The sequence below is a fragment of the Azolla caroliniana genome, unplaced genomic scaffold (assembly GCF_043228905.1).
Source record: "Azolla caroliniana isolate FFs.n. ecotype wild unplaced genomic scaffold, voAzoCaro1.0.p SCAF_5, whole genome shotgun sequence".
In the NCBI taxonomy this organism is placed as follows: domain Eukaryota; kingdom Viridiplantae; phylum Streptophyta; class Polypodiopsida; order Salviniales; family Salviniaceae; genus Azolla; species Azolla caroliniana.
The window spans coordinates 1,503,567-1,531,477 of NW_028230440.1; the positions used below are offsets into that span (position 1 = coordinate 1,503,567).

Here is a 27,911-nt window from a genome sequence, read left to right on the forward strand (position 1 = left end):
TAATATTTCAATAAGTGGGATAATGTATCAAACTTGCCTTGCCTTCCTACAATCCAAATTGATATAGGAGCATGACTAATGCAATATTCGAAAGTAAAATAAAACAGGAAAGATCAACTCATGTGCCTCGCGATTTGTCTAAGGTCTAGTTGTCATTAAATCGAGCAAGTTCTTGTGGTCCAAGAGAATTTGTATTTGATGTTGGGTACTACCAATGCATGGTTTCCATTGTTCAAAAGTTGTGATAATGGTTGAGAGTTCCTTATTATGTACCTAGTCATTGATTTCCATGCACGTAAGCTTTGTATAGTAGACATCAAACTTTTGCATTAGGCCAACATCTTCTTGTTGGGATAATGCAACACCAACTGTGAACCACGAAGTTTGGGATGAACTCGCTTAGCCATGCTCCTTTGCATTGTTCTAAGGATTGCACTAAACGTTTGAGATATTTTATCGCCACACCCAATATTTACAATTTATGGACAAAATTCCCAAGTCACATTGAAGGCAAACTAATGCATGCGTTATATTGGCCCTTTAAATGAAATAGCAAATCAACTATATTTATGCAAATACATCAAAGGACTTGCTCATGTGTCACCACATTCATGACATTCAAAACTTCATGCTTGTGTGCTTGCTGCCGTTGTATATCACCACATGAAGGCCTAGATATCCACATGAAGCAAGCACGATGAATTGCGTCTTTTGCATGAACCACCTTCTTGCTTGCTTGGGATATTTTACAAAAATGCATTGTGCAAAGCTAGAAGTGCACCATTCACATTAACAATAAAGAGCCACAACACATTGTTAGATAACAGGTCCTTCTGAATGGGAAGAAGAGAACAGACCGAATGGGATGGAGTAAGTGGGTAATTCGGCCGAGGCCGAAAACCTATTATATAACCGATTTGAGAGATTATATTTGTAAATAGTCTAAATGTGCCCCATGTGGGCTATATCTGTAAATAGCCAAAAAGTTGTATAAGTATAAATACGACCAGGGCAAACTTTATGAGTGTGGGTGAGTCGTTATTGTTGTATAGTTACAGTGTGTAGTTGCCTCAGTGATTGAGAGTAAGAGAGAGAGAGAGCGGAGTTAGTGTGGGAGTAACTCCACAATCGTCCGCGTGACGAAGGAGAGCTTAAGGTTGTTGCCTTCGAGCTTCTCGTTGTACTCCTCCCAAATATAGTGATTCTGTTTTGGAGTTTGTGAACTCCACATGGTTTTCCCCTTTCGGGGTTTCCATGTTAAATATCTTGTGCCTCTGTTTTTCCTTTTCAGTTTGTCTTTTTGTTTGTGCACTATCTTACTCGATTCTTTGCACCCGAATATACATACGAGAAATTGGTTGCTACCGGTCACGATCCTAACACATATAAGGGCCACTTTGTACTTGTTTGGTATGATAATGTGTGGTATGGAAACGTAGGTCACCTCGTAATGAAGTGCATGGACAAAGATGATACAAACTCATGGAAGATCCAAACAATGAAATCATGAACAAACTCGGTTTTTCATTATTTGTGTGTCTCTTATTCTACCATTTCAAAAAACACTACATATATGATTGGGAAGGGCGATTATTAATGATTGATTGGTTCCATGGATCAATGTTTGACACCCCATGGACAATAATATATGTAATCATCTCTCTTAGCACCAATGTGCAAATGAATCCAATTCTCCTTAATCGATACGCCACTCCTTTTCATCAAGAAACTCAATACGAGCTTTTCTACTCTTCCTACTTAGTCTAATTTGATGCACACGAGCAGTTGATCACATGATCAACCCTGCAATACTCCCTGTAAAATATGTTAATTGTATTGGGCGGGGAACATTAATACATAAATTATGGGTTGCTAATATATAATACATTATGGTAGAAATTCATGGTATATCGTATTACATGGAACTTCATACACATGTCATTTCACAAACAACAAGAATTACTTGATGCTTTCTAAAAGACAGATGTGATCATAGTATGGAAAGATCCCATGTTTTAGTTCACCAAAATTAAAGGTAAATTAAGTTTCACAATATGATACATCATGTATCAATGTTTCGCCCACCATCCTTGCACGTGCGCACTTGAGGCTCGCCTTTATTTGGACAATCCAAACAGCTTCACATCGAGGCCTTATAAGCATCGTCCAAGGAACTGCATTAACATCATGTGCACGTGCGTACTCATATCAAAGATAGGGCAGAGCACATGATGCACCATAATTGGAGATACAAAAAAATTGGTTCATCTTCAAGGGCCAAGGCCCATGTGGAGCAAAGATTGCATACGAACAAACTCCGTTTACAATTTAGAAATTTGTATTCAAACGATGAAGGTGCTTACAAATTTCTTCAATATCGTCGAAACATAAGTAACGGGGAGGAATGAGTATTTTCTAATTTACTAAGTAGCGTTGCTTATAACTTATAAGCAGTGTGAAAGCTACTGCATTGCCGGCAGGTAAGTGGGGGGGGGGGGGGGGGGAGTCTGGCCAAATGATCTAAGATTGGTTCCTACATGACTTCAAGCAAACGTTAGATTCATTTCATGGGAGCCTCCCCTTAGGAAAGAAGATCTGAGGCGATGACCTTTAAGATGTCCACGTCATCGATCCGTGATATCGAACGGCTAGATTCAAAGACTCCCACCGTCAGTTCCCCGTCAGTTTCTCTTGGTTACCGCCTACACCCAGTGGCCGCAATAACTTAGGGCAAAATCAGGGCTAACGACGAGATAACGGTGTATTTGACGGCGCCGTCTGTCGAGGGGGGGTCTCGTTTGTTCGTGTTTAGGGTTTCACGCTTGCGTTTGTCTCTGTGCATTGGCTATGGCGGGAAGCACGAATTAGGGTTTCATACCAGCCGTTTGCTTTCATTGAGGTTTTTTAGTAACTTTCCAGTCTCGGAATCTCGAAGATCTGCGTGTCTGCTCTTCTTTATGGAGAATTAGGGTTTGATACCAATCGAGAGGATAAGTAAGAGGCATTCGGTAAGGTTTCTATCTAGTAGCTTGTGTTCTGTTTAATTTATCTACCTTTAGTTATGTGCATTTCTTTGGTTAAATCGACGAGTTTTGATGGTACCAAAATACTGCTCTAAATTTCATCAAACCTCCCGGACTCAAATTTCCTTCGTAAATTAACCTTTCACCATCAAGATTCCTGTTTTGATTCCCGTCATGGTTTTTTTTAGCTCTGAACACTCCTTTTGCAAGCAGAACAGAAAACATGAGGATCTGTCGGTCACAGGCTTGTATGTGTTGAAAGTATAGGTTTAGAGCTTTTTGTTTCCCCAGAAATTAGTCTTTTACTGTTCAACTTCCAGTTTCGATTATAAGCCTATTCTTATTGGAACAGAGCGGGACAGAAATTGTTGAGATAGTCTCGTTAGAGTTTTATGAGAAGTCAAAGTTAGTCCATATTTCCCCCTTTAAAATTTAATTATTTTTTCCGTTTCACCTTTCTAATTTGGCTCTCAGCATGTTTCTTTCTTGCCTTCTCGGTTTCTTCATGTAAAACAAATTAAGTGCAAGCATATTCACAAGAACTTGACGAATTCTAGGAAACACTGATTCTCTTTCTGTCTCGATTTTCAGTATGTCTCTTGTACTTCCAATCTCGTTCTCCAAGTAGAATGCTTCTCAGTCTGGTATTGTTAACTATTCAATTCTGTTGTACTAATCGATCCACAGTAAACTTTTGTTTCTTTACAAAATCTGTTTTTCTAAAGAAACATAGTTGAAATTCGTGCTCAGAAGCACATTTGAGATTATCCTGGTTTGACTACATGCCAAAAGCCATAGGTGTGTCGTTTCCATGTCACCTGGAAAAATCAAGAATATATTTGTGCTCATTCATGCTTTTTTTTTATGTGGTTTCAGAAGATGGATGAAGCGTGGGAGAGAGCTGTGGAGGCAGCATGTGGTGGAGAAGAGGCTCAATCAGTTAGGTCGCTCACGCTTGATGGAGCAGTTAAGTGTTCGCAAGGGCGCCTCCCCACGCGATCATTGCTCGAGCGTTTCACGCAGCTGCGTGTTCTCTCCATCGCCAATGTTGGCCTCACTTCGCTGGCTGACTTTCCTTCCCTACCGCATCTCCAACGTCTTGTACTGAGTGACAACCGCATCTCTGGTGGCCTCGAATTTCTAGTTTCTTCACATTTGCAGTCCCTCTGTGATCTTGACCTCTCCAACAACAAGATCCAAAGCTTTGAGGAGCTTGCCCCCCTTGCACAGCTTAACCTCCTGTCTTTAGATTTGTATGAATGTCCCATCACTCGCGTGGAGGATTATAGACGCAAGGTTTTCCTTCTTATCAAATCCCTTCAGTACCTTGATAAGGTTGATGCTGAAGATAATGAAAGGCCAGAGTCTGATGAAGAGGAAGAGGATCATGATGATGATGGTGAGGATGATGGAGTTGATGATGAAGAGCCAGCACACACTGGAGATAAGGCCCTCACCTCCAACGGTCGGGTAGACCAAGATGATGAGGAAGATGAGGAAGATGATGGGGAGACAAGTGATGAGTTAGATGAAGAGGATGAAGAAAATGATTTAGGAGTTAACCACGTGGAGGGAACGAATGATGTGTCTGGCTCAGAAGAGGAGGTTGATGATGAAGAAGAGACTGAACAAGTACTTGAGGAGGTGCAAGATATTGATGAAAGTGAAGATGAAGAAGAGGATGATGAAGAAGATGGAACTGAGCAAGCCAGTCCTGAAATCTCCGAGGAAACAGATGCTCAAGCAGAGGGTGAGGAGGACAATAGTGAGGTTGGAGACGAGGATGAAGAAGGTGATGAAGGTGTTGAGGATGAAGAAGAAGAAGAAGATGATGATGATGATGAAGAGGTTAGTGGTTTTTTATTTCATGTCAGCTCCAATGTTTTTATGAGTCATGTAAGAAATATTGTTTTTTGCCATCCATCAGGCGAGTGTTTTTTTGTTTTTTTCGTTTCAGATCTGTATTTTAAACTGGTTTTTTATTGTAGGAGGACCTTGGGACTGAGTATCTGGTTCAGCCAATTGCTCAGGCAGAAGATGAGGAAGCTGCTAGTGATTTTGAACCAGGTGAAGATGACTCTGTAGAAGACGATGATGATATTGATGATTTTCCAGAAGATGATGTGGAAGCTGCAGCATCAACGAAAAGGAAGAGGAGCAAAGAAGAGGATGATGAGGAGAAACAACAAAGACCCCCCAAGAAGTGATTTTGCAAGTCTGTTTTTTAAGAATCTTCCATTTGCAAAGGCATATTTTAAAGGGGGCTAGAAGGGCTACAAAGTATGGTGCGTATGAGAATATCTCGCATTCCTTCTTTGATTCAACATAGATGTATATTCTTGGAGACTATCAGGGATCATTTCTTTTTAATTATGTCCTTGGCATTATATAGGGTTCTTGAAGTGTTGTGATCCCTTGGTAGACCATGCGTTTTTGGTTTTCTAGTAAAGTAGAAGTTCCTTCCTTGATCATGGCTTCTCTTCATATGGCTTCCTAGTCATTTTGCAGACTTGATTAGCACCAAAGATTTGCTTCTTTGCTTGCTTTTAATGTTAATTCTCTTACAGTTTTTCTACCAGTTGGTTGCGTAGCTGTTCATCTCTTCAAGGATAGACTGAAGTTATTATGAAGTGAATGCCTTGTTTCACTGTTGTGTTTACAGACTTTTGCTGAATATCTGAAGTACAGAGGATCATGTGCATAACTTCTCATTTTATCCCAAGACCTTAATCATTGCAATGCATCTATATGTACTAATTAGACATCTTGACCTTACACTTACATTGCTTGTGTGATGCATATTATCAGCAACCATAGTGGAGGTCCAAGGGCATGGAGCTTATTTTGTCTGATAGGTAAGGTAAACTTTTGTTGAGTGCTCGTGCTGAGAAGAGCTTAGTCCATAAGGTTGAACTTTAGTGATCCGATTTTGCATCTTGCTAACTTCATACATTGGAAGACAGAATATATGTGTAATTAGTAGTTTCCTGCAGAAAACAATTTGAATAGTTTGACAAGAAGTATAGCTCTAATGAATATAATAGCTGGTCATCATCATGTTAGAAGGTAGGTGGATGTTGGTAAAGCCAGTCAGTCAGTCATGTGTAGTAGCCATCTACTATTTATTATCCTGTCTTCCTCTTCAAGTTGTATTCTCTTAAGTAAGCCAATAACAGTCTTGAAGAAAAATCAGTAATTAAAGTAATTTTCAGCTAGTTCTAAGCACTAGACAACTCCTTGCTGTTTTTAGAGTACAACTCTATAGGTTTTATGGACTTTCCAAGCAGCAATCCAATTTAGCTTTTAGCCAACTCTTTGTTCTCATTAATCAAGTCAACTGTTTTGATGGTTCTTTGAAACACGAGGATTAGGCCAATTTCTTTCTCAATATTGCCATGTATACACATTGAATCCATTAAATAACATTTTATATTTGGGTTAGCTGTTTTTTTTCTCTTCATATTATCTTCATGGAGAATCATGAATTTTAATAACTAGTCAATTGAAAATTGAAAGATTACATCAACCCAAACGTTGCACCCAATATAAGGCAAGAATGTATATTGTCACATCTTACCGAGTTGTTGTACTTCCATGAACTTGCTTCAAAATTAGATTTTGTGGTAGTGCCATGACATTCGAATACAAAATGTTATGAAAGAGCAGAATGATGAATTGGTGGAGGAAGAATCTCACTTGTATGCTCTAACATTTTATGGGATCCATGAAATTTATTGTTTGTGGAATGGGTATGTTAACTTGGGTGGAATATTCAAAACATTGGCAAAAAAGTTGAGCATATTTGTGCATTATTTTTTCGTGGAAGTTTTTCTACAAAGTAGCAATCCGAAGTTAGGATGGATGTTTGGCACACAATATTTATTAATGTGTAGCCCGATGAAAAGATAATGTTTGTAGAGGATGGACGTCTACCTATGGGTTGATGAAATTGAACATCAACATTCAAAGTTATTCATTGATGTTATGTAGGGTATCTAAATCTTTAATCATGTTGTGGAGTTTTGTTGTTCGGCAATATCAATTGTATGAGATGTTTATTTGGAATGGGGACATGGAAGTACACTAATGATGACCATACTTTGTTAGAATCTATAATCAAACGCAATGGGACAACATTGATTGATTTGTCCAGATTGTCCATGGATGAGTATTACCTTATTTTGTACCTTGGAAGTTGAGATGAATGCATTTGATAGAATATTGGTTTGCCTCATGAATTGACAATGTCTCAAGGTGTTATAAGGAAGAGGGTAGCTAGTCCCTTTTACATATATAGCATTACATGTTAGACACCCAATCACACGTTGCCATATGTGATTATGGTTTTGCCCCAAGTTCTAGGATGATTGGTTGCTATTTATCTTGACCTTAAACAATTAAATTCAGCTTTAGAAACGGTCCTTAAGATTATGCATGTAACAACTAAAACATGTGACTTGACATATATGCAAAATTAACTGATCTTGATGGAATACAACGTGGAAAGCACCAAGGTTCATGCAAAAGAGATGATGGATGTACATGTCTTGATTAGGGAGAGAGAAATAGTGTGATGGACATCTATGAAAAGGCTACAGAGCAGAGACAAGGAATCTTAGATGCAAAGACGAGTGGATGAATCAAACATCTCGTGAGGGTATGGAAGACAAAAGGACCTACGTGGGAGTGGATAGGCAAGGATTTTTAGAGTAATAGGAAATTGTCATAAGATGATCAAGAGAGACACACAATTGTTCTCCTCTTACCTTCACTTGATAGTGCTCATTTTGATTGACATGAAATGGAGTGATCATGATATGGACAAACATAAAAAAATCACAAAGAGTTCCATAGGGTTCTCTTTGTATCAATAGATTTGAATTTTTTTAAGTTGAAAGCATATGTTGTATGTTTACCCTATATGTATATTTGGTTACCGCGTTAATTACACCTTTCAAAGTTCTCGTAAGGCATCAAGTGCGGTGGGTAGGATAAGGCACAACGGTTACTCAAAGTAGTGAAATAATCGCCACACTTTTCAGCCCAACAATTTTGACACAAAATGTGTCTTTAAAGACATTGTTCTTTTTAGGACCCATGATATTTTCCTAGTAAGCTACAAGCAAAGTTCAACTCACCTAGTAGTGTTTATTGATTGTACATGACTTATTTTAGGAGAGGAATTTGTAGATGCTTGACAACCAACGTTAAATAACTACTATGGAGAAGCATTTCAAGAGCTAACTTGTAAGCATTTCACTACATATGAGAGCTCATGGTGTATCAATGGTTTAAAGTTGGTAAATGCGAGATTTCAAAAGTCTATTGCAATTTTGTTTCCCGTTCCTATGAGGCGAAAATTTTGGTATGAATTTATACAATCATACGAATGCATACGAGGGGTAGACCATGTCTTTAAAGGAATGATTGCCAAATCGTCGATGTTATATTGTTCACAACGATGTTAGTTGGATGGTACAAATTGTGGATTGAGGGGAGGGTGGATATGGTGGGCCACATATTGATAGAACGATCAAAACATGGATCTGCATTCATACTAACAACATAGTAATGATGTTACCAAAGCTATATATGCACACAAGAAGCAAGATTTTGCCAAAATGTGGCGAATATTGAACATTAAAGACATGAATGAAGGAGGATGGGGGAGTTATAACACTCGAGACGGGGTGAAATGCACCAAGTGCGGATATAACAAGATATCAAGTGAGGCTAGTACACTGTACATGCATGCTAGGGAGTGGTTTCTTTGGACGTGGGCACATGGACTTGTATCATGTGTGGTTGTAAACTTGTAATGTATATAAAACATTCAAGCTAGAAAGAAAAGGGTTAATTTAGTAGTTTTTCATAATTATGGGGTCTAGCTTTGTAAATACTCCAAAATGTGAAGGCTTAGCGTTTGCCCTAGTTCACTCATAAGAAGAAAGAAGAAGAAGGGGACGACTCAGAAAGGAAGAATTCATCAGAAAGCCGCACGACAGCGAAGATCTGCTCTGTATCCCCAGCACTACAGAGCATACGAGAATGGCAGCCACTCAGATGAACAAGAAGAGGAAGGTGTGTGATTTCTCCTACTGATGCTGCTTAGCTTCTCTGCATTTCCACAGAAACTGCTTTGAATCAGAATCAAATTCTCGTATCTAGGATATCTAGAAGAGGTTTTTGTATCTAAGAAATCTGTTTCGACGAAAAGATCTGGATTTCTTTTTAAATCATTTGTATCTGCTATTCAGTTTGTTGCGGATGGCGTTTTCTTTGCCGAGTTGAATGAAGTCCTGACTCGAGAGCTCGCTGAGGATGGCTACTCCGGTGTGGAGGTGAGGGTCACCCCCATGCGAACAGAGATCATCATCCGTGCTACACGCACTCAAAACGTTCTCGGTTTGTGCCCATGTGTCTCAGCTCTTTATTTTGCCGTCTTGTCTGATATCCATGCCGTTTTCAGGTTCTTACTTCTGGTTCTGACCCTTCGTTGTTTTCAGGAGAGAAAGGTAGAAGAATCAGAGAACTAACATCGCTGGTTCAGAAAAGGTTTAACTTTCCTGAAGGCACAGTTGAGCTTTATGCGGAGAAGGTGAACAACAGGGGATTGTGTGCCATTGCTCAAGCTGAATCATTGCGTTATAAACTCCTTGGAGGATTAGCTGTCCGAAGGTACATTCCCTTTCGTTTATTCCCAGTTTATTATTGTTTTACCGATTTGATTTGGCGGGCTCATGGGGATTATCGTTTGATTCTGTTCTTCTATCTTCGTAGGGCTTGCTATGGTGTTCTTAGGTTTGTCATGGAGAGTGGTGCAAAAGGATGTGAGGTAAGAAACCACACTAATATATGTATGTATGCAATATATTTTTGTGTATTTATGTGAAATTAGTAGGGCTTCTGGTTGTTGAGAAGCTTGCTTTTTTCTCGAAGGTAGGCTTAGTAGCTTGAAGCAAGAGTAAATAGAGATTTGTATTGCCAAATTCAGGTCATTGTTAGTGGTAAGCTGAGAGCTCAGCGTGCAAAATCTATGAAATTCAAGGATGGTTACATGATTTCTTCCGGGCACCCTGTGAACCTGTACATTGATAGTGCAGTTCGTCATGTGCTCTTGAGACAGGTATTTTTCAAGTTTCTTGGTATGTTTGAGAATTTTCCTTTGCCATTGCTCATGATTAGGTACGAATGCAATTAATTTACTGCTTCTGATTATTGAGATATCTAATGCTAATGTTATGAGATGTTATAAGTGAATGTCTAATGCTAATGTTACAAGATGTTTATCATCGACCAATTTTTATGTTTATCTACTTATATTTGGATGTTTTAATATAGGGAGTTTTAGGTATTAAGGTGAAGATTATGCTTGATTGGGATCCTAAAGGCAAGCAAGGACCTTCTGTGCCTCTGCCTGATCATGTGACCATCCATACACCAAAAGAAGAAGAAGAATTTGCACCAAAGCCAATTATAGGCAAAGAGGAGGTGGTGTACTAGGTTCTTGATGTAGGGTATTAAAAAATATGTACTCATGGCAAACAAAATCTAGTTTTGGAGATGATTTGTGTTTATTCCTTTCGTTTAGTTGAGTATGTGTCGAGGTTGTGCTAAAAGAAAAAACATCTTTTAAATATTTTTGAAGGGAAACTTCGAGTTGGTTAAAGCAGTTTTGAGGTTATTTTTTAGCTGTTTATATGTTCTTTTTATGTCATGATGAGGATATATCATTTGGTTACTTCAATGAGTCCTAAACCCTTGTCTTGATATATATTTGGTTGAAGTTCTGCATTGTTTCTTGTCCACTTATGTATCACATGTGATAGGATGCTCAAATGTGTAGCTGCTCTTTTGTCCGATGATTGTGTGTCCAACGTTGCAACTTATTGATTGAAATAACGTTCTATGTTTGTGATTATTGATTGAGATGAAGTTTTACTATTGTCCTTTAAGGATAAATATTACATTTAGTATGATTTGATTAATGATCACTGTTGGAAATGGGCGTGCACATTGTGGCAATCATCAGAGTATTGTGTGTAGGAACTGCAGTATATTAACATGTTTGATAGCAAACTTGAATGTCCATCTATTTCGGAGCACTGTAGTGAAGTGTGATTTGGAGAGTTCTGTAACTCATTTGGGATGAACATTTCAGTGCATTGGATTACATTTTGATTTTGTTTATGGTAAAATATGTACACAGTTTTATCAGTATCTTCACCTATTTCCCAACACCACATATTGTCTTGTTGAAGAGACGGTGATCTAAGTTTGATGTGGACAAAGATTGATGTTCTCTAGGCATGTCTCTTGTGAGTATATTTGACCTGCTAATAATCTGTGGATCAGTTTTATTGTACAATGGTGCGGGGCTTCCAATATATGGTACATTGTTGCTGCAGAAAAGACCTGAGTTTGGTAATATTGATGCATCATGTAGGAAATGTGATGGATCGTGATTTTGTTCTAGTTGATAGTATGTGGATCCAATTCATTGGTGCCAGAGAAAAGCCTGAGTTAGGATCTATTGTTGCATTGTATAGCAAATGTGATGTACTCCACTTTGGAAACCAACCAAAGAGGAACATAGAGTGAACTAATATGATGAAAATCCTTTGGCATTGACATGTGTTATAGATATTGCTTTAACTGGGAATCCTTGCCAATTGTTAGTGAGTAAATATGTTTCTTTATGGCTATTCATTTCACCTAGATGTGAAACACAAGATGGAACATATCTCATTTGTTTCTATGTTCTATGAGTATGGGGACGATTTGCAAACATTTCTCTAGTTTTCAACGTATGCGCAATTTGCTCCTTGAAAGATGAGACGAGGTGCACCCTTAAATGTGTAGGCTCCATACTCCTTCCCTTGTTTTGTACATTAAACCATTGCCTATACTATATAGTCCTAATTTACCATGCTAGGCACAATGCATGAAGTATATTTGTAACATAAAAACAAGTATGTCTTCGAAATTTTATTTTGCATGCTTAAAATTTTAATTCTAATGAGGTTGATAGAGATGATTAAGAAACTCATTCCCCCATTGAGCCCCCTTAAAAGTACTTCCCATTAGGAAAATTTATAACTCACATCTTGGTCTTTTAAGCTTTTGGAATATTCCACTATCACTCTTTGTCGACCAAATGGAAAGAGGTTTTCCAAGGGATATTTTGGAGTTTCTTTTTAGAAAAATGTCATAACTATGATACAATAGATGCAAATTTCATTCATTCTCGGCGCCATGCTAAAAACTATTTGCCCATAGAAGTTACAATACATACATCTCTCAAATTTCAATATAGTAGATGTGGAAGGGAGAGTTTGTGCACATCCATGCATGAAGATTAATTGAAAATCATATCATTATTTACAAATCCAATGAATGTTGGTTATGTTATGCACCATTAGAAAGCATACCATAGAAGGGTGGAATGACACTCTCTTAGGGGTGAGAATTGTCGCGTGTCATGGCTGATGCGATAGGTTTGTTGGTGGGTGATTGGTAACTTGTTGCACAAAATGTTGGCCCATCATGTATGACGAGTCCCATCCTACAATGATTTATTATATGTGGGGATGGATTGTTGTTGGGTCTTAACAATGTGCCGATTGGGTGCTTAAAATGATTGATGGCTCCCACCTAGTGTCTACATGGTGTGTGTTTGAAAGAAACCCCACCAAGATAGGCACATGATTGACGTAGGTAGAAAATCGATTGAACGTTTGTTTGGGTTAGCGATACCAGTTTGTCCGTGCGGGCTCATCCGAATCAAAGTGATTGAGAGCATTCGATGGCATCCGCCCAAAAATGAAAAAAAGAGGGGTATTGGGAAAGAAAGGAAGATGCTTTGTGTGAGATAAGAAAGGACACGTGTAAATTAATTAAAAAAGGAAGAGAAAGGGAATGGGGGAGGGATTTTGATCTAAAGCAACATGTTGATGTATGTATTTCTGTACACATGTATATATATAAATGTATTATGTAATAGAAATGTATATGTATGTATGAATGTGCGTATACACACACATACATACAGATGCATAAAGAATGTATACAGTATACATATGTATGTATTTCATGTATTTTTTTATGTGTGTGTGTATATGGTATGTATGTGAATTTGCATTACACATATGTTATGTTATGTACATAAAGAATGATGGTGGATGATAATGATGATGGCAATGCCAGGAAATAACAGATGAACACATACAAATCAAAAGCAGACTTGCTTGGTTCATCTCCATTCCTTCTCCTTCTCCTTCTTCTTCTTCTGCACAGACCATGAAATCAATCCGTGCCCATTCCATCTGATGTATGCCGTGGAAGCGTGACGGACAAGGGCAAGGAAAGCAGAAGTCATTCGCACGCGTGCCTAGAGCGCTTCAGGCATCTTCTCTCCCCTCCCACCTTCTTTCAATCAAGGGATCCAGAAGGTTATTGTTTTCATTGCCACCATCCTCGCGACGCCATAATCTGTTCCCACATTTGAAAGGTGTATTTCTAACTTCATCTCCTGCGTGCATCAATTACTGATGGTTTGAAATGCTTCCCAATTATTATTAGGGTTTCTATTCTTCATCTTCTGTCATTCCGCGTTTTTGTTTTTAAGATAAAAGACCTTTCAGGCCTTAGATTAGGGTTAATGAAGAAGGTCACTGGAGAGAGAGAGCCTTTTTTTTTTCCTGTGTTCCATCTCTGTTCTAAAGCAGATTATATAGATGATTACAGAACTTATGAATTGGTTGATTCCCTTTCATAGAATTGTTAAGCCATGGATGGCTTGAAAAAGGTCAGTTTTTTTCTCTCTCAGAGAATGGGATGTGTAAGATGATTTCAATAATTTAAAAGGGTTGTATTTCTTTCACAACATTGCGTAAGAAAGGTTGTGTTTCTCTTTCAGGGATGTGGGATAGGACGATTATATGGCTTAAAGCAGCTGTTTTGCCTTTCACAAAATGTTTACGTTAATGATGAGTAAATGGCTTGAAAAGGGCATATTTTTCTTCACACAAGATTTGGCTAAATTTAAACAGGGCTGTGTTTCTTTCTCAGAATGATTAGGTTGAAGATAATTATGTGGATTAAAAAGGGCTGTCCTTCTTCCCAGAGTGAAGAATTATGATAATTATGATTCCAAGACTCTGATAATAAGGGCTATGTTTATTTTACTGAATTGTAGGAGAAAGGTAAATAATCGATAGTGTTGCCATTTTATGGAAGTTTTGTAACTCCGAATCTGAAGCTTCTGCTCTGCCACACACTGATTCAGTTTGAGAATTAAAGGCCACCTGTCTTTATACATACACATCCACGCATTGCATATATCAACATGACTCGTGTGGTGGTTCAAAGAGGCCAAGGTTCATCAGGTTCTACTCAGTCTAGGTCAGCCTCATCAGCTTTGTCAATTACTCCAAATCAGCCTTCTTCTGGTACAGTCTCCACCTCTTCCAATGCGGAGGAGGATGCCAAAAATGAATCTAGAGAGCTCGATTCCGCAGCTTGTAATGATTCAGCAAGTTCTAGTGTTGACCCTCATGGGAAGGCTAAAGGGCTCTTATTCCCTGAAGATGATAATGGTAAAGGAAAAGAAGCTATTGCACCGTTAGTAGAGGGTGATTCAGAAACTAGCAGGAAACCACAAGCTGTAAAAGCCATTGTTTCTGATCAAGAGAAGATTATTGTGCTGTCGGAGGATGTAGGAGCTCAAAAGCTTCTTTCTGATGGGAAGAGTGGAGGGAATTCTCAAGAAACTATGGATGAGGTGAGTGGAATACAAAACAAATCAAATCTACCCTCTTCACCATTTCAAACGAATGCGGATGAGATAGCTTCATCTTCATCATCATCTTCCAAATTGGCCGATACAACACCTTGCTCATCTTCATTAACTCCATCTGGCTTGATGCCAGCCACCTCTAGAAGAACTGTCTTAGGTAGTTCTTTAATCCCTGGAGTCAGAACACCAATCGGGGCATCTCGAAAGAACTGGAGAAGCATCAAGTCTTCCAAAAGTCCTCCACAGAATTCTCGATCTTCATCCCCAAGGTCATACATGGAGACAGATGGATACAACAGTGCAGATGAACAAAATCCGTGGGCATTGCCATCATCAAGATCCTTTGAAGATAATGTAAATCATTCATCATAATGTCAGGCTAATTTTATTGAGCTTTCTTAATACCTTTTTATACATAGTTCAATAAACTGGTTGGTATCTGCAGGATGATCGTGAACGCCAGTTTGAAATTGAGATAAGACGAGCAAAGGGTTTGGAAGTTCGCAGGATGGCAGAAGATGGAAACTGTCTTTTCCGTGCGGTTTCTGATCAGGTCTATGGTGATGCTGAAATGCATGGTGAGACTCGGCAAATGTGCATTGACTATATGGTATGTGTCTCAATTTTCAAGTGAAACCTTAGATTGATCTCTTATCAATAAAATCATTTGTTATTTTCACAACTTACCAATTTGAGACAAAAGAGTTTCCTAGTGAGACTATTGAACATAAAATAGCAGTGCATATTTCTGTTTGGATCAATAGAGGGACAATACATTTGGACTTTTTCTTTTATTATCACAACTGGACGTAATTTACGGTGAGACTCTTCAATTGAATATTCGTGTCTGTCTGCAGTGTGTGTTTACAATGTACATGTCTTACATGTGTGAAGTGTTATGATTGCAATGTCATCAAAGTTAATGTAAAATCTTGAGTATCTATTGCGTTTTTTGTATGTGCATTGATAATAGAAATAGTAAAAGCTGCCAAAAAATCATAGGCAATGGTTTTGATTAAAAAAATGTGGGGAATGTAAGCATTTTGCATAATTGCATAAGAAGCATGAAATGTTTGTACTCACAAAATGGGAAGTTACAGACTACTGTGCAGTAAATTACATTGATTTGAAACTATGGAAAATGATGCTGTGGTTATATTGATGGTGTCCAAAATTGTGACATAAACTGCCACAAGAATTCGACAGCGTTACTTTTGTATATGATTTGTAGGGTACATTTTCCATCTCACAGTCTCCCCTGGGAAATGGAAGTTGTGTGTTGTGTCATTTTTCTGCCCATGATATGTCAAAAGGTCTTATTCAGGGTAGGTTTGTCGGTATACAATCACATTTTCAGCAGTTTTTTTGCAATGTTTAAAGTTGTGGAATGACGGTGAGTTAGATCTTAATTTCTTTCGTCTGAAAAGTACGAAAAGCCTTGTGGCTTCTTATGCAGTCTAGAGATAGCTGCTACTGCTGTGCATTTGTGTGTGCAAGGTGCCTGAGAAAAATGTGTGCAACATTAGATAATTTCCTACAAAACGCGTGCAGTGTGCAATAAAGATAAACATTCATATGTTAATGGTTGATGGTGATATTTTCTTTGGGCACTAATGTCTTACCTGGAAACATGTACATGGTGCTGAATGTGCCATTTTTTATTTGGAGAAACATTTATATAGTGTAAGTGTCTTATTTTTTTATCTAGAGTAATCTCTACATGGTAGAGTTGTAGAGGAAATCATCTTGTAGAGCTGAGCATATGTCAACTTGTATGTGTTGTAAGTGATATTGCTATATAACAGACTGATTAATATATTTGCTTAGCTTGTGCATTCACTTTAGCAACTAAGTGGGAAAGCAGCCTTACCTGTTGCTGTCATGCTTTGTTTTGGCATAAAGGATAAAAGAATTAAGCAGTCAGTTTACTGTTATACTTAAAGAATAATATCTCCCCCTCTGCATTCTGTTCAAACACACTTTTGAGCAATTAAAAAAACGATCCCATTCCTGTACAAAAATCATTAATACAATTGTATAAAATAATAAATGTTTTATTTCTTTAGAGACCTCAATCAATATTGCTTGTGTGAGTGTAGTTATGTTTAAGTGATATACCATACATAGTAACATTCATAAATGAATAGTTATTTCAATTTGAAGCAAACTGCTATATTTACAGAGAATAGTTTTAGACCTGGACCTGACTTTTGCTGTTTACAAATGTAGAAGGCTCATAATGTAAAACGATTGTTATTTTTCTCTTCATAGGAAAAAGAAAGAGATCATTTCTCACAATTTGTCACAGAGAGCTTCTCAACGTATTGCAAAAGGAAGCGAAGGGATAAGGTATGCAAAAGGAAGCGTTTTTCTCTTGAGGGAATAAAGTTTGTCTGCGCATGTTACTGTTGTGAACTGTTTACAATGTGGATTAAGGATTTTTATTTCTTAGGAATAGGATTAGCAGGTTCTTCTATGTGGGACATGAATTTCTTCTTGGTTTTATTGGATACACTTGCATTTGTATTAATATGTTCTGTTGCACACAGGATTCTCAACTAACATTACAAGTTTTGTGATTCAGATATTTGGCAATAACTTGGAAATTCAAGCAATGGCAGAGATGTATAATCGACCCATTCATATTTTTTCATATGGCACAGGTAATTAGATAACTGCGACAGCTACAATTCTCTGAAATTCGTTTGCAAGTTTCTTCATGCAATTTACAATTTTTGCTGTCTGTATTGCATGGTAAAGCAGAACCCAAAAATATTTTTCAAAGAAATTATGAGACCGACATGCCACCTATTCGGCTCAGCTATCACCGTGGAAATCATTACAACTCCCTTTTTGATCCCCTCAGACCTACAGTTGGGGCAGGGCTTGGCTTTGGAAGCCTTCATGGGGTGAGCCTCAACAGTCAATGTTTGTACATGATTTATTGTAATTACACCATTCATTTGATTAAATGTGTTTGTCCTCTTGTTAATTCAAGCTATTTAAGGGGGGTGTACCTATGAGAAGAAGAACCCTTGTGTTTCATGGTGTCCAAAATTGTTTACCCCCATTAAGAGAAGTTGCAACGTATGTTACATTTTGTCAGTATAGACATTGGCTGGGTCTTGAATTGGTGTCAAAATAGGTCTCGGAGGTGCATTGTGGGATTGAAAGTGTAGGAACATTTCCTTAAAACATCCTCTTTGGCTAATAAATATTCCATTGCTATTTAGGTGGGGCAGTTCCTCCATTAAAATGAAAGAGACAGCTTGGGTACTCCTTGTAAAGATTTTTTTATGGTGCTCTGAATGTTTTCTTGGCTCTACCATATTCTTGGCTTGTGTGAGGTGAAAACTATGAGATTTAGAGTCTCACTTTCTATAGAATGTTAAGCAAGAGAGGTTAAGTGAAGATAGGAACAGTGAAGAAATAATTAACATATGAATTTTTAAAGTCTCTCTGGATGAACCCTGTAAGTGTAGTTTAATGTCCACCAGACATTAACAATCACAAGAGGCTGAAGTCAGCCTTCAGGGCAAAGATTGATCTTTAGGAAACTGGTCAGCTTTACACTTGGTAATTATTCTCGAAATAGTTTTATAAACATGAAGCATGAAGTGCTAATCTACTCTGTAGAGCTTGATTGGTGGGAAAACAGAACATGATGTCTAACCTTGGTGTATTGAAACAGCGCTATGATAAGTACAGTGAGAAATTCAATGGTCTATAACCTGGTAGTGATATGGCTAATGTGCATTGTACCCTGGCCCTTGTGGTCTCTCATGATGTTCCTCCGTCCATGTGTGAGGGATTCACCAATAGTGGTGAATCCCTGACACATTATTGGTGGAGGTGCGAGTCTGTGGGAATGCCTCGTGTTAAAGTAAGGGTCCATTCCTTTCTTTCTGAAGCCCGAGGAAGCATTGCCCAAAGGCATGTGAGACAGTCTTTGCCATCATTGTTCAGGGTGTCGGTAAAAAATGGAATACTTTTCTCTGATGCATTGTACATTTGGATTCTGCATAGTTGCGTGTTCATGTTCCTAGTATGTATGGTATACACAGTGTAGATATTCACTCCCGAATGAACAGATAATTTATAACCTCTGGCTACTCTGATCTTTTAGAGGTTTTATGAATTGCAGATCAAATGGTTTTTGAAACCCAACCTCTTCTAAAAATTTCTTGCTGCATGCTCAATAGCATTTGTTACGTAGGTGCATTTATGCATTTCTTCATAAGAGGATGTTGATGCAAATCTTCAGAGAATGTTAACAGTAGTCAAATATGTATTCACATGTGGTTTAGGCATTGCCTATAATTGAGGTTTGAGGCATGCAAGCAGAGATCCATTGTTACAATCAGAGTGCTAGCTGATAGGATGGTTTCCTGCTTTCATCATTCATGTGAATGCAAAGTGTGTTGGCATGGATTTCCCGAGGTGCTCAAGTATAGTGTTTGTAAATGAGAAACCTCCAGAGATCTTAGTCAATGGAGAATTTCATGCACTCTGAAAGTATATGATGGGCATTGGATAAAGCCACCGTTTTTGGCTTTGTCTGCTTCATCCAAATGTCAATGTCTTATTCTTGAAAGAATGTATGCTAAGGAACTAAGGATGGCCAAGAATAGCCTTTTAAGCGCTCTTTTGTATAATTGGATATGACTGATTATGAGATCTGTTGTGCCCTTTTCCAAAATAAAACCAAAGCCTTCAACTAGTTCCATTCCTTTATTGTCAGGTTTTTTTTCTATGGTTGTGAGGCTAACTTCTGGATGTACTCCTGTATTGGTAGCGCTCATGTATAAATTTTCAGTCACTGTCATTTTCTTGCTGTTTGCTTGGTAGCTAGCTAATGAGAGTAGAGCACATGATGTGTCTCCGACAAATAAGTTCGATTTTAGGCTGAACACAGAGATCCTCTTGCCTTATATATTCCTTCTTGTTGTACAACTTGAGAACTGAATACTCAATCGTAAGGCCTTTTTTTGCAGGCAAATGTTGATAGGGATAAAGTGAAGGCTGCTATTAAAGCACAACAGGATTTACAAATTGATAAGGTCTTTATTCATATGTACCTAACTAAATAGGTAACATGTCTAGCAAAGTTAGGTTGGTGTTATATTGAACTCATCGTAGGAATCATTTGATACAGGCACTTGTGGCTGAGGGGCGACTATATTCGGACATGGAGTTGACGGAGCAAGAGATGGAAAGGATGGTCATTGAAACATCAAGAGCTGAATTTCTTGCAGAGGAGTACGGATACCAGTTAGGATGTGAAGAATCATCGACATCAGCAGGTTGTAATATTTTATTTCAATTTGATCTTTTTTTCTTCTTGTTTTTATGAGACTTCAGCTGTTAATTTGGTTTGGAGTTTGTGTTAACTCATTTAGTTCACCCATCAGTTTGTTTGGTTGTGCTTGAACTATGAGTAGTCTTCAAATACTGATTGAAAACAACCTACCAACAATGTCCCTATAAATTATGATCTCAATCACTTCGTATTTTTAGATTTATTGGTTTCTAATAGGTCCCTCTTCCCTTTTCAGCTGGGTCATCTAGTAGCCGAGGCGAGACTCATGATAATCAGGGAAAATCAACTCGACAGATGGCATCAGCAACAAGTCTTGGTTCGAATGCCCTTGAGACCATTACCCCGAACATGAGAATGATGTTATCAATGGGATTTAGCTATTTCCGAGTAATGGAAGCTTACAATGTATTTGGTGATGACATCAATAACATGCTTTGCTATCTTCTTGAAGTAGAGGCAGGTGGTATGTTTGATGATTCAAATTATAGAATGAAAGGTAAGGCAGCAGAAAGATAGTAGGCTTCTAACAGGAGGCGTCGATAATATATATATATATATATGCACAGGGAGATCAATTGTTTAGGACAATCGAAGATTGAGAATACACTTTTAATACCTACTAGATTCTAGTAATTGTAAAGCTACTTTATATGTAGTTGGTATGGTCATATTTATTCAGATAAAGCTAAACAGAAGATAGCCATTGCTGCATTTGTATAAAGGATCATGTTCTTCATCAACTGGATGATGCTTGTTGTCAGAGAAAAGCTGTTATACTCCAATTTGTATAAAATGCTAAATAGCTTTACTTAATCATGCAAGATGGTGACCTTCTTCTTCCTCTCTCTCTCTCTCTCTCTCTCTCTCTCTCTCTCTCTCTCTCTCTCTCTCCCATTCCCCACCAGCTGTATTAATTACTAAACTCTGAATGACCTCTCTGATATCTAGGTATACATCATTTTGAAATATTGTTTGGAAGGTGAAGGATGAAATCAAATTGTAAGATAAATATATTCAGAGGTGTATGTTTGCTTGCTATCTAAAATATTTCAAAAAAGCTAATGGTTCTTGTTACTCCCAAAGAATAGCAAAATGTGCTAGCATGGAAAGAGCACAATGTGGATGCCATGTATGCAATCATTGTGAGTGATAGATGCGATGTTAAGGTTGATTCAATACAAATCTTGGCAAATGTGTAGAGAATCTTGCAACATCAATGTGAGATGTAGAATGAAAGTGAATCTAAAAGATAATGAATAAGGTATATAATGTTTGACCGTACATAGGGCAACCTAATGTTTGACATAATCACTCAACACCCTTAAGGTGCACAATAAGGAACAACAATTGATGGACAATTACATATTATATACACCACTAAAGATTGAAGATGTTATAAAGTCAATACCCAATGTTGAAGATGGTGGCTTCACCAATATTCACAATAGTAGGTACAATGCCATGTACAAGAGTTCTTTCCCTAACACTCCAAAAATTACACACATCTCTCCAAGACCCAAGTTTCCCATATATATTTTCAATCTTGAAGTGTTTATACTAGGCTATTCAAGTTTGTCATTTCCCCTTAGTGTGTAATATATACTACATATAGAAAATAATAGTCTAGGAGCAGGTGGAAGTGCTCATCGCATGCAAAGACCATCTTCAAGAACAAATGATTGGTGATATTTTGGAGAACAATTGTCATAAATGTGTATCCATGCATTTGTTCCCAAAGTTTGATGATGTTCACAACATTCATTGCTCATAACCATTCCAACAGTCACGGTGTTGTTTGTGGCTTGGAATAAAGCAATCTAATAAATTGACGTAAGGTCGCGTTTTTTAATGCTAACTCTAGGGTGGATGTATTTGTCGAACAATGAAAAGCTTTTCCAATTTGTAAGGAAATGCCATGATGTTGTAAAGTCCCATGTTTGTGTTGAAGTAGGCACTAAGGGAATGGTATGAATGTATAGGTAAATTTCTCATGAAAAACATCTTAGGAGATGTTGAAATATATGTTGCCTTTAATGTTAAAATTGAATGAGAGTTTTAGGTAATGATCCGACTTTTGTAAATATTGCTTGGTTCACATGGAAGCTCTCTATGAATCTTGTTGGGTCTATTGCACATTTGCTTTCGACTAGAGGGGTGTCAAAGGGACATAGGTGATTCATTTTTTAAGCATTTAAAGTACGGAGGTCAATTCAAAGTCTATGAATCTTGTTGGGTCTATTACACATTTGCTTTCGACGGGAGGGGTGTCAAAGGGACATAGGTGATTCATTTTTTAAGCATTTAAAGTACGGAGGTCAATTCAAAGTAGATGAAGAATGGAACTATGGGAAACATGGAGAGTTGACCAATATTGTGGGACTATTGTGCCAAGTTAACACGAGATCCACAAAAGAGTCATTGGCAAGTGAGGATGCATGATGCATGTTCTAGGTTCATGAATGTTGTAGACAAATTTGGGATGAAGTTTCACCAACCAACTAAATTGAAAACAAAAGGTTGACTTCTAGATATTGTTCTCTCTAGAATCCAAGATATCTTCTTGATATCCTAATATTAGCAAATTCTCTTGTTGCCCTTTGCAAAAGCCAAGCTCAAAGCAACTAGCTATGTAGGATGTGAAGTAATATGATTAAGAAAGCTCTTAGATAGTGTGCAACCCAAAGTTAAATTGCTATAATAGAGGACATGATATTCCATGACAAGTATTGCATATCACTTTATGCTTGACCTTATTTGCAAATGAGAAGTTGGGAGTTGGGAGTTTTGTCAATCGGTGAATGATTCTACGGGAGAGTTCTAGCAAGTGAGGAAAGAAGAAATGGATGGTGTGAGAATTCGAGTTTACGGGAAAAAGGGAATGATTCGCAAAACCTCTTGAATGAGGCTTGAGGCCGGTTGATGCATATGGTTGAAATAAAGCACTTGAGGGGGAGTGGTGTTGGGAACAAAGTGACAACAAGCCTCATTACAATAGTCCACGTGGTGGGTGGTTGAGGACTTAATGCATCGAAGGGTGTTATGTTAGCCTTTCTATTGTTGTTGTCAACACAAGTTTCACGACTATATATACATTCTCCGGTTACTACTGTTGGTCACACTCCAAACTAAATACACAATACAACCTTGAACCTACAATGTATAGTTCATATTGACTAAAAAGTTACGTCCACTCATACGATATCATTGACTAACCCAATCATGCATAATTCTCTAGCTACCTCAAGTATGCATGCATGTATGTAGGTATGTATGTATGTATGTATGTATGTATGTATGTCTATGGGTATGCATGTATCTAGTTGGACAAACTTACATATCCACGTAGAAACACACATTTATACATACGTGGACACACACATACGTGCATATATCTGTGGATACATCCATACAATACACACACACACACACACACACACACACACATACATACATACATACAGAAGAAGAAGTTCGTCTTCTCAATGTGTTAAAACTATGAAGCGGTGATGGCGTTCTCCGACTGAGAGACAGAAGAGAGGCGGGTTCGATTGACAGGCAAGTTCATTATGTCTATTTACATGAGCATAGATCTGCTCCTTATTTCTCAGTCCTTCACACCACCATTTGTTTAGGTTATGTTTCTCTCTAGTTTCTATTCTTTGTTTTTAAGATGCCATCGTCAATCATATGTGGACGACATAAGATCATGATGGCTGACGTCCACATGTTCTAGCTTCAATTTCTTCTTGTGTTTAACGAAGATGAGGTGAATTATGATTAAAATACTCGTTTTTTGAATTACCTGTAATTGATTGTTGTTAATTGGATCAAACGTGAAGAAAAGAACGGAAGATCACAGTAGCTTCAAGAGGAGGATATATCATTATATGGGAGCTTCCAGAATGGGAATGTTGAAGGAAGGAACAACCTAACCAAAATAACATCCATGATTGTAACTCACTATTCTACCATCTGCATAATGAATAAAAAACGAAAAGGCTTTCCTAGGACTCCCATTTTGTGAGGGAAGAACATGGCTGATTTACATCATTTTTTAAAATGCTGACGAGTATACCACCTCCAAAGAGGTTTTTCTAGCGCCTTGCATTTATTAAAGAACTGTGGGAATGTTTACAAGTATATACTAGGTTTTCTTGCCTGCATCTGATTTTTTATAGCTTTCAGTCAATCTATCTGCACAAAATTGGCATGGAAGTTGTATTGAAATTCATATGTAGTTAGTTTTTGGATGTACCCTACCAGCCAAGTATATGCTTTCCACTCTAGTGTGAATGTATTGAAGTATCTTTGGAAAGGCTTATCATTGTATTTACCAAGCTGACAAAAACCTACACTTAACAAAAACATGCCATGAGTGCTTGACACAAAAAGGAAGACAAATGGGCTATGTGGAGTTGCATGACAGTGCATGGCCTATGAGACCATATGCATGACTATATGGAATTGAAATGGCTCTTGAAGAACAGATGTTGGGTTGATGAACACAGCTATTGCTTTAGAACTCCCTGATGTACAAGGGTATAGATGGGAATCATTATGTCATCCCTAACCACAAATACTGGTAAGCACTAAAGGCGTCGGAGCAGTGGTGCTATTGTACAAGAAGAACCTCCAATATAGAGTTTATGCTGTGTATATGGATGTAGGCGTGGATGGTATGTGGAGACGAATCAAAAGAGGGGATCTTAGGGAACTGTACATTGCAATTTGCTAATTTCCATCATCCTATTCAACCAAAAGAAGTCTTCCAACTCAGAGATGCTTGGAGCGCCAAAGTAACTCAGAGGATCTATACACACAAACAACCAAAAGAAGTCTTTCAACTTCTTGTGAGGAAGAAGAGAGTAAATTTAAAGCGCGTGTGTAAAACTTGTTCCTAGGACAAGACAGTAAAAGAGCATGGAAAATGTTTAATGAGAGGCAACCTACCACACAACTGACGTCACTTCAAGTGTGGCATGAATAGGCTAAGGTACTATATGATATCCCCAGGCAGCCCCCACTTCCCCATCGACATGGCTCACGCCCAGTTGAATCCATCTTCTGTACTCCACAAAATGTAAGAATACCATGATCTGTTGCTATTTGAGAATCTCCAAGATCGGGATGGATTGGTAGGTGAGCAGGTGCTTTTAGTGGTTTGATGCACCTAGAGATATAGATGTTTACCACAGAGCAGTTCTTATTCCCTGGATGCCTTTCATGTCCATTGTACCGTTCAACTGACATTCCATCTTAAGTGTGTCTATACTCAGCTGGCTATTTTTCTTCTTTATCTCTGGAGTTAGTGGACTTAGATCCCCCATCAACATATTAGAGTCAAAGCTTAATTGTTAACGTTTGTGCTTATGTTTATGTTCATGTGTATGGTTATAATTATGTTGCTTGATTGTACTTGTTAAGCACTTCTACTAGTGCATGGATACCCACCATAATCATTGGTTTTGTGCTGAAATTACAATTCTTTCTATGCTATGTTCACATTCTTAATAAAATTCTCAAAGAAATATACAATATAACCGAGTATCACTCAGTTTCATGTAATTTATCATTTCCGGTATTCTTCTATCCCCTATGTTTCCACATCATCCTTTCCATGTTGATAGTGCAAGCAACATCATATTTTTCTCATTTGTGATCTCATCCGGTTAATTTTTGGTGTTATACAGGGTCATTTCATTATTTCAAAAATTTCTGCCTAGTAGTGCTAATGGAATGTATATTTTTTATTTTTGGTTGGCATAGCTCATATTGTATTTAGAGAACTCTTGACAGTGTTGAAGCATACAGTCCATAATCCTTAGTTGCAGCTGCTTTATTTTGGTAGCTGCGACTAATATGTACTCACTGGGTTAGTTGTGTTACAGTGTCATGCCCATTTCTTCTCTTCGATTATAAGTGGATAATGGAGTAGCTTTCAGAACTTAATATACATTTGTTTGACTGCTTTTAAAAGAGAAGGGATGGTGCGTAATACAGCCATAGGCAACATCAGGTCATTTTTGGGCACGGCGTTGGGTGGTCTAAAGGGACGGAGTAATGTGGCTGCTTGGATCGTTGCTGGATCTGCTGCTTACTTCCTCTGGGTAAAGCCTGAACGTGATGCACAGAAAGAACGTGAGGTGAAAACCACCCCTTTAACTAAGAAGATCTACTAAGTGTTGATGCTTCCCAGTGAGTTACCTAAAAGATTTATAAGGAAAAACATCCAGAATGCCCCAAATATTTCTCCAGTATTTTCAAGAATGCCCCTAATTATTTTTTAAATGACCAAAAAAACGCATCATATCCTTGTTCTGCATTGGAAATTAATCATTTGACTGAATATGCTTTCAGGCTAAGGCACTCCTCAGTGCACAATCAGACAAATATCGCTATGTGGAGAAAAGGAAACCCATATCAGATCCTCAGGTGTGAGGTTAACATATCCTTTAAGATAATACTCTTTATTGTTAAATAAATTAATCACGTTTTTTTTCATGTTTGTGAATAGGAAACTGGCCTTATCAAGGGCATTAAAAAGGAAGATACACCTTCCTCATGAACAGAATGTTCAGTATCTCACTGCAGTATACATACAGTGCTTCAAAGGGTAGCTTGGATCCAAGTTCTTATATGAAGGACGAATACACCCTTATGAAGGCACGATTGTTTTCCTACTTATGCTAATGAATTATCCTCAAGATCGGGAAATTTTCTGTTAGAAGTTGTACATTCTATTCCATATCAGCAAACCACCAATTTGAATCTGGTTTCACCTACAGTGATCCACTAGTATACGATGTCTGATGCAATGTCTCATAAAGTTCTGCGGTTTATTACGACGGTAGTGCATGGAGAAACTTTACTTAATAAGCTTGAGAAGTTGGATTCATTATTAGATCCATTTGTGAACTCCATATTTTAAACAATGTGGTAAAGAAGTTGCTGACTTGTGGTCCTCAGGGTGTGTTACCCAGTTCAGAGTCTTTCTGAAATCTTTACTTGTAGTACATGAAGTCTGTGATTTCTTTGTTAGAATGCATTATGTCTGAATTTCTTATTTACAAGCAAATATCATTTAAAATTTGAAAAACATGGTCATGCTCATAATAATAGTCATTTGTAGACATTGATCTTGTTATTCGATCCAAGGTACTAACAACATGTTACCGATGGTATTGTGAGTGTATTGTTAAAGATGATGTTCCTTCCTTCATGATATGATATTGTCGATGATTAGTTGTGATGTATTATCATGCTACACTTGAAAAGTGTTGGAACATTACGTCCAGTTGCTATTATTGCTGTTATCAGAAGATATTTGCTTGATTTGCCCAACTTTCGGACAATCTCCTCAGCTTATCTTAGGTGCTCTCCTTACTGTTAATAATTCTCCAAATTTCTCAAACTTTTCGGTTGATGGGCTGTCCATGTGCTCTTTCCTTTGATGCAACATTGGGCAAATAGTAAACAAGTTTTTGGAAAATATAGCATGTAGACACATTGAAAATCAAATATGGCATATATATGTTTCATGTCCAATTAACCATCAAGTTTTTTAATGTTGGCATTTTAATCACCTTGTGCATATGTATCCAAAGCCACTTCAAGAAGAACCATTGTACGGGAACTAGTCAACCTCTTTCAGTATGGGGTTTGCCTTTATGTGACGACACTAAAACAAATAGAAGATATTCATTTAGAGAATTATCTACCCTCATCCCTCTATGACAACACACAGTAGAAATTTTGAAGATACGCCAGTTGA

At 37.8% G+C, this 27,911-nt stretch overlaps 4 protein-coding genes across 5 annotated transcripts; all 4 read left to right on the top strand.

The window, feature by feature from the left end:
* Positions 1 to 2,748: 2,748 nt before the first annotated feature.
* LOC147863533 (uncharacterized) lies at positions 2,749 to 5,491 on the top strand. Its single transcript, XM_087319485.1, has 3 exons — positions 2,749 to 3,008; positions 3,900 to 4,871; positions 5,012 to 5,491. Exons 2-3 carry the CDS (start codon positions 3,903 to 3,905, stop codon positions 5,228 to 5,230), a joined length of 1,188 nt encoding a protein of 395 aa, XP_087175611.1. The 5' UTR covers positions 2,749 to 3,008; positions 3,900 to 3,902; the 3' UTR covers positions 5,231 to 5,491.
* A 3,454-nt stretch (positions 5,492 to 8,945) lies between these two features.
* Positions 8,946 to 10,600, top strand: LOC147863534 (small ribosomal subunit protein uS3x-like). Its single transcript, XM_087320013.1, has 6 exons — positions 8,946 to 9,104; positions 9,281 to 9,428; positions 9,530 to 9,701; positions 9,804 to 9,858; positions 10,018 to 10,149; positions 10,365 to 10,600. The coding sequence occupies exons 1-6, from the start codon at positions 9,072 to 9,074 to the stop codon at positions 10,524 to 10,526; spliced, it is 702 nt and encodes a 233-aa protein (XP_087176139.1). The 5' UTR covers positions 8,946 to 9,071; the 3' UTR covers positions 10,527 to 10,600.
* A 2,765-nt stretch (positions 10,601 to 13,365) lies between these two features.
* On the top strand, positions 13,366 to 20,953 carry OTLD1 (OTU-like cysteine protease family protein). Its single transcript, XM_087319506.1, has 9 exons — positions 13,366 to 13,533; positions 14,221 to 15,174; positions 15,266 to 15,430; positions 17,092 to 17,169; positions 17,405 to 17,483; positions 17,584 to 17,729; positions 19,815 to 19,880; positions 19,976 to 20,123; positions 20,376 to 20,953. Exons 2-9 carry the CDS (start codon positions 14,371 to 14,373, stop codon positions 20,654 to 20,656), a joined length of 1,767 nt encoding a protein of 588 aa, XP_087175632.1. The 5' UTR covers positions 13,366 to 13,533; positions 14,221 to 14,370; the 3' UTR covers positions 20,657 to 20,953.
* Positions 20,954 to 24,956: 4,003 nt separating this feature from the next.
* LOC147863536 (subtilisin-like protease) lies at positions 24,957 to 27,204 on the top strand. 2 transcript variants are annotated; one of them, XM_087320142.1, is made up of 3 exons: positions 24,957 to 26,283; positions 26,498 to 26,579; positions 26,655 to 27,204. In XM_087320142.1, exons 1-2 carry the CDS (start codon positions 26,125 to 26,127, stop codon positions 26,576 to 26,578), a joined length of 240 nt encoding a protein of 79 aa, XP_087176268.1. In that variant the 5' UTR covers positions 24,957 to 26,124; the 3' UTR covers position 26,579; positions 26,655 to 27,204. The 2 variants fall into 2 exon arrangements, with proteins under 2 accessions (XP_087176268.1, XP_087176267.1); XM_087320141.1 differs by having other exon boundaries at positions 24,980 to 26,283; positions 26,498 to 26,572.
* The last annotated feature ends 707 nt before the right edge of the window (positions 27,205 to 27,911 follow it).

Excerpts from the sequence above, each read along its gene's own strand:
- LOC147863536 (XM_087320141.1), top strand. The coding sequence starts at position 26,125 with ATGGTGCGTAATACAGCCATAGGCAACATCAGGTCATTTTTGGGCACG. Across the intron at positions 26,284-26,497 it reads ATGCACAGAAAGAACGTGAG|GCTAAGGCACTCCTCAGTGC; the intron begins GTGAAAACCACC and ends ATATGCTTTCAG. Across the intron at positions 26,573-26,654 it reads AACCCATATCAGATCCTCAG|GAAACTGGCCTTATCAAGGG; the intron begins GTGTGAGGTTAA and ends GTTTGTGAATAG.
- OTLD1 (XM_087319506.1), top strand. The coding sequence starts at position 14,371 with ATGACTCGTGTGGTGGTTCAAAGAGGCCAAGGTTCATCAGGTTCTACT. Across the intron at positions 15,431-17,091 it reads AAATGTGCATTGACTATATG|GAAAAAGAAAGAGATCATTT; the intron begins GTATGTGTCTCA and ends TTCTCTTCATAG. Across the intron at positions 19,881-19,975 it reads AGGATTTACAAATTGATAAG|GCACTTGTGGCTGAGGGGCG; the intron begins GTCTTTATTCAT and ends CATTTGATACAG.
- LOC147863534 (XM_087320013.1), top strand. The coding sequence starts at position 9,072 with ATGGCAGCCACTCAGATGAACAAGAAGAGGAAG. Across the intron at positions 9,429-9,529 it reads ACGCACTCAAAACGTTCTCG|GAGAGAAAGGTAGAAGAATC; the intron begins GTTTGTGCCCAT and ends CGTTGTTTTCAG. Across the intron at positions 9,859-10,017 it reads GTGGTGCAAAAGGATGTGAG|GTCATTGTTAGTGGTAAGCT; the intron begins GTAAGAAACCAC and ends TGCCAAATTCAG.
- LOC147863533 (XM_087319485.1), top strand. The coding sequence starts at position 3,903 with ATGGATGAAGCGTGGGAGAGAGCTGTGGAGGCAGCATGTGGTGGAGAA. Across the intron at positions 4,872-5,011 it reads ATGATGATGATGATGAAGAG|GAGGACCTTGGGACTGAGTA; the intron begins GTTAGTGGTTTT and ends TTTTTATTGTAG.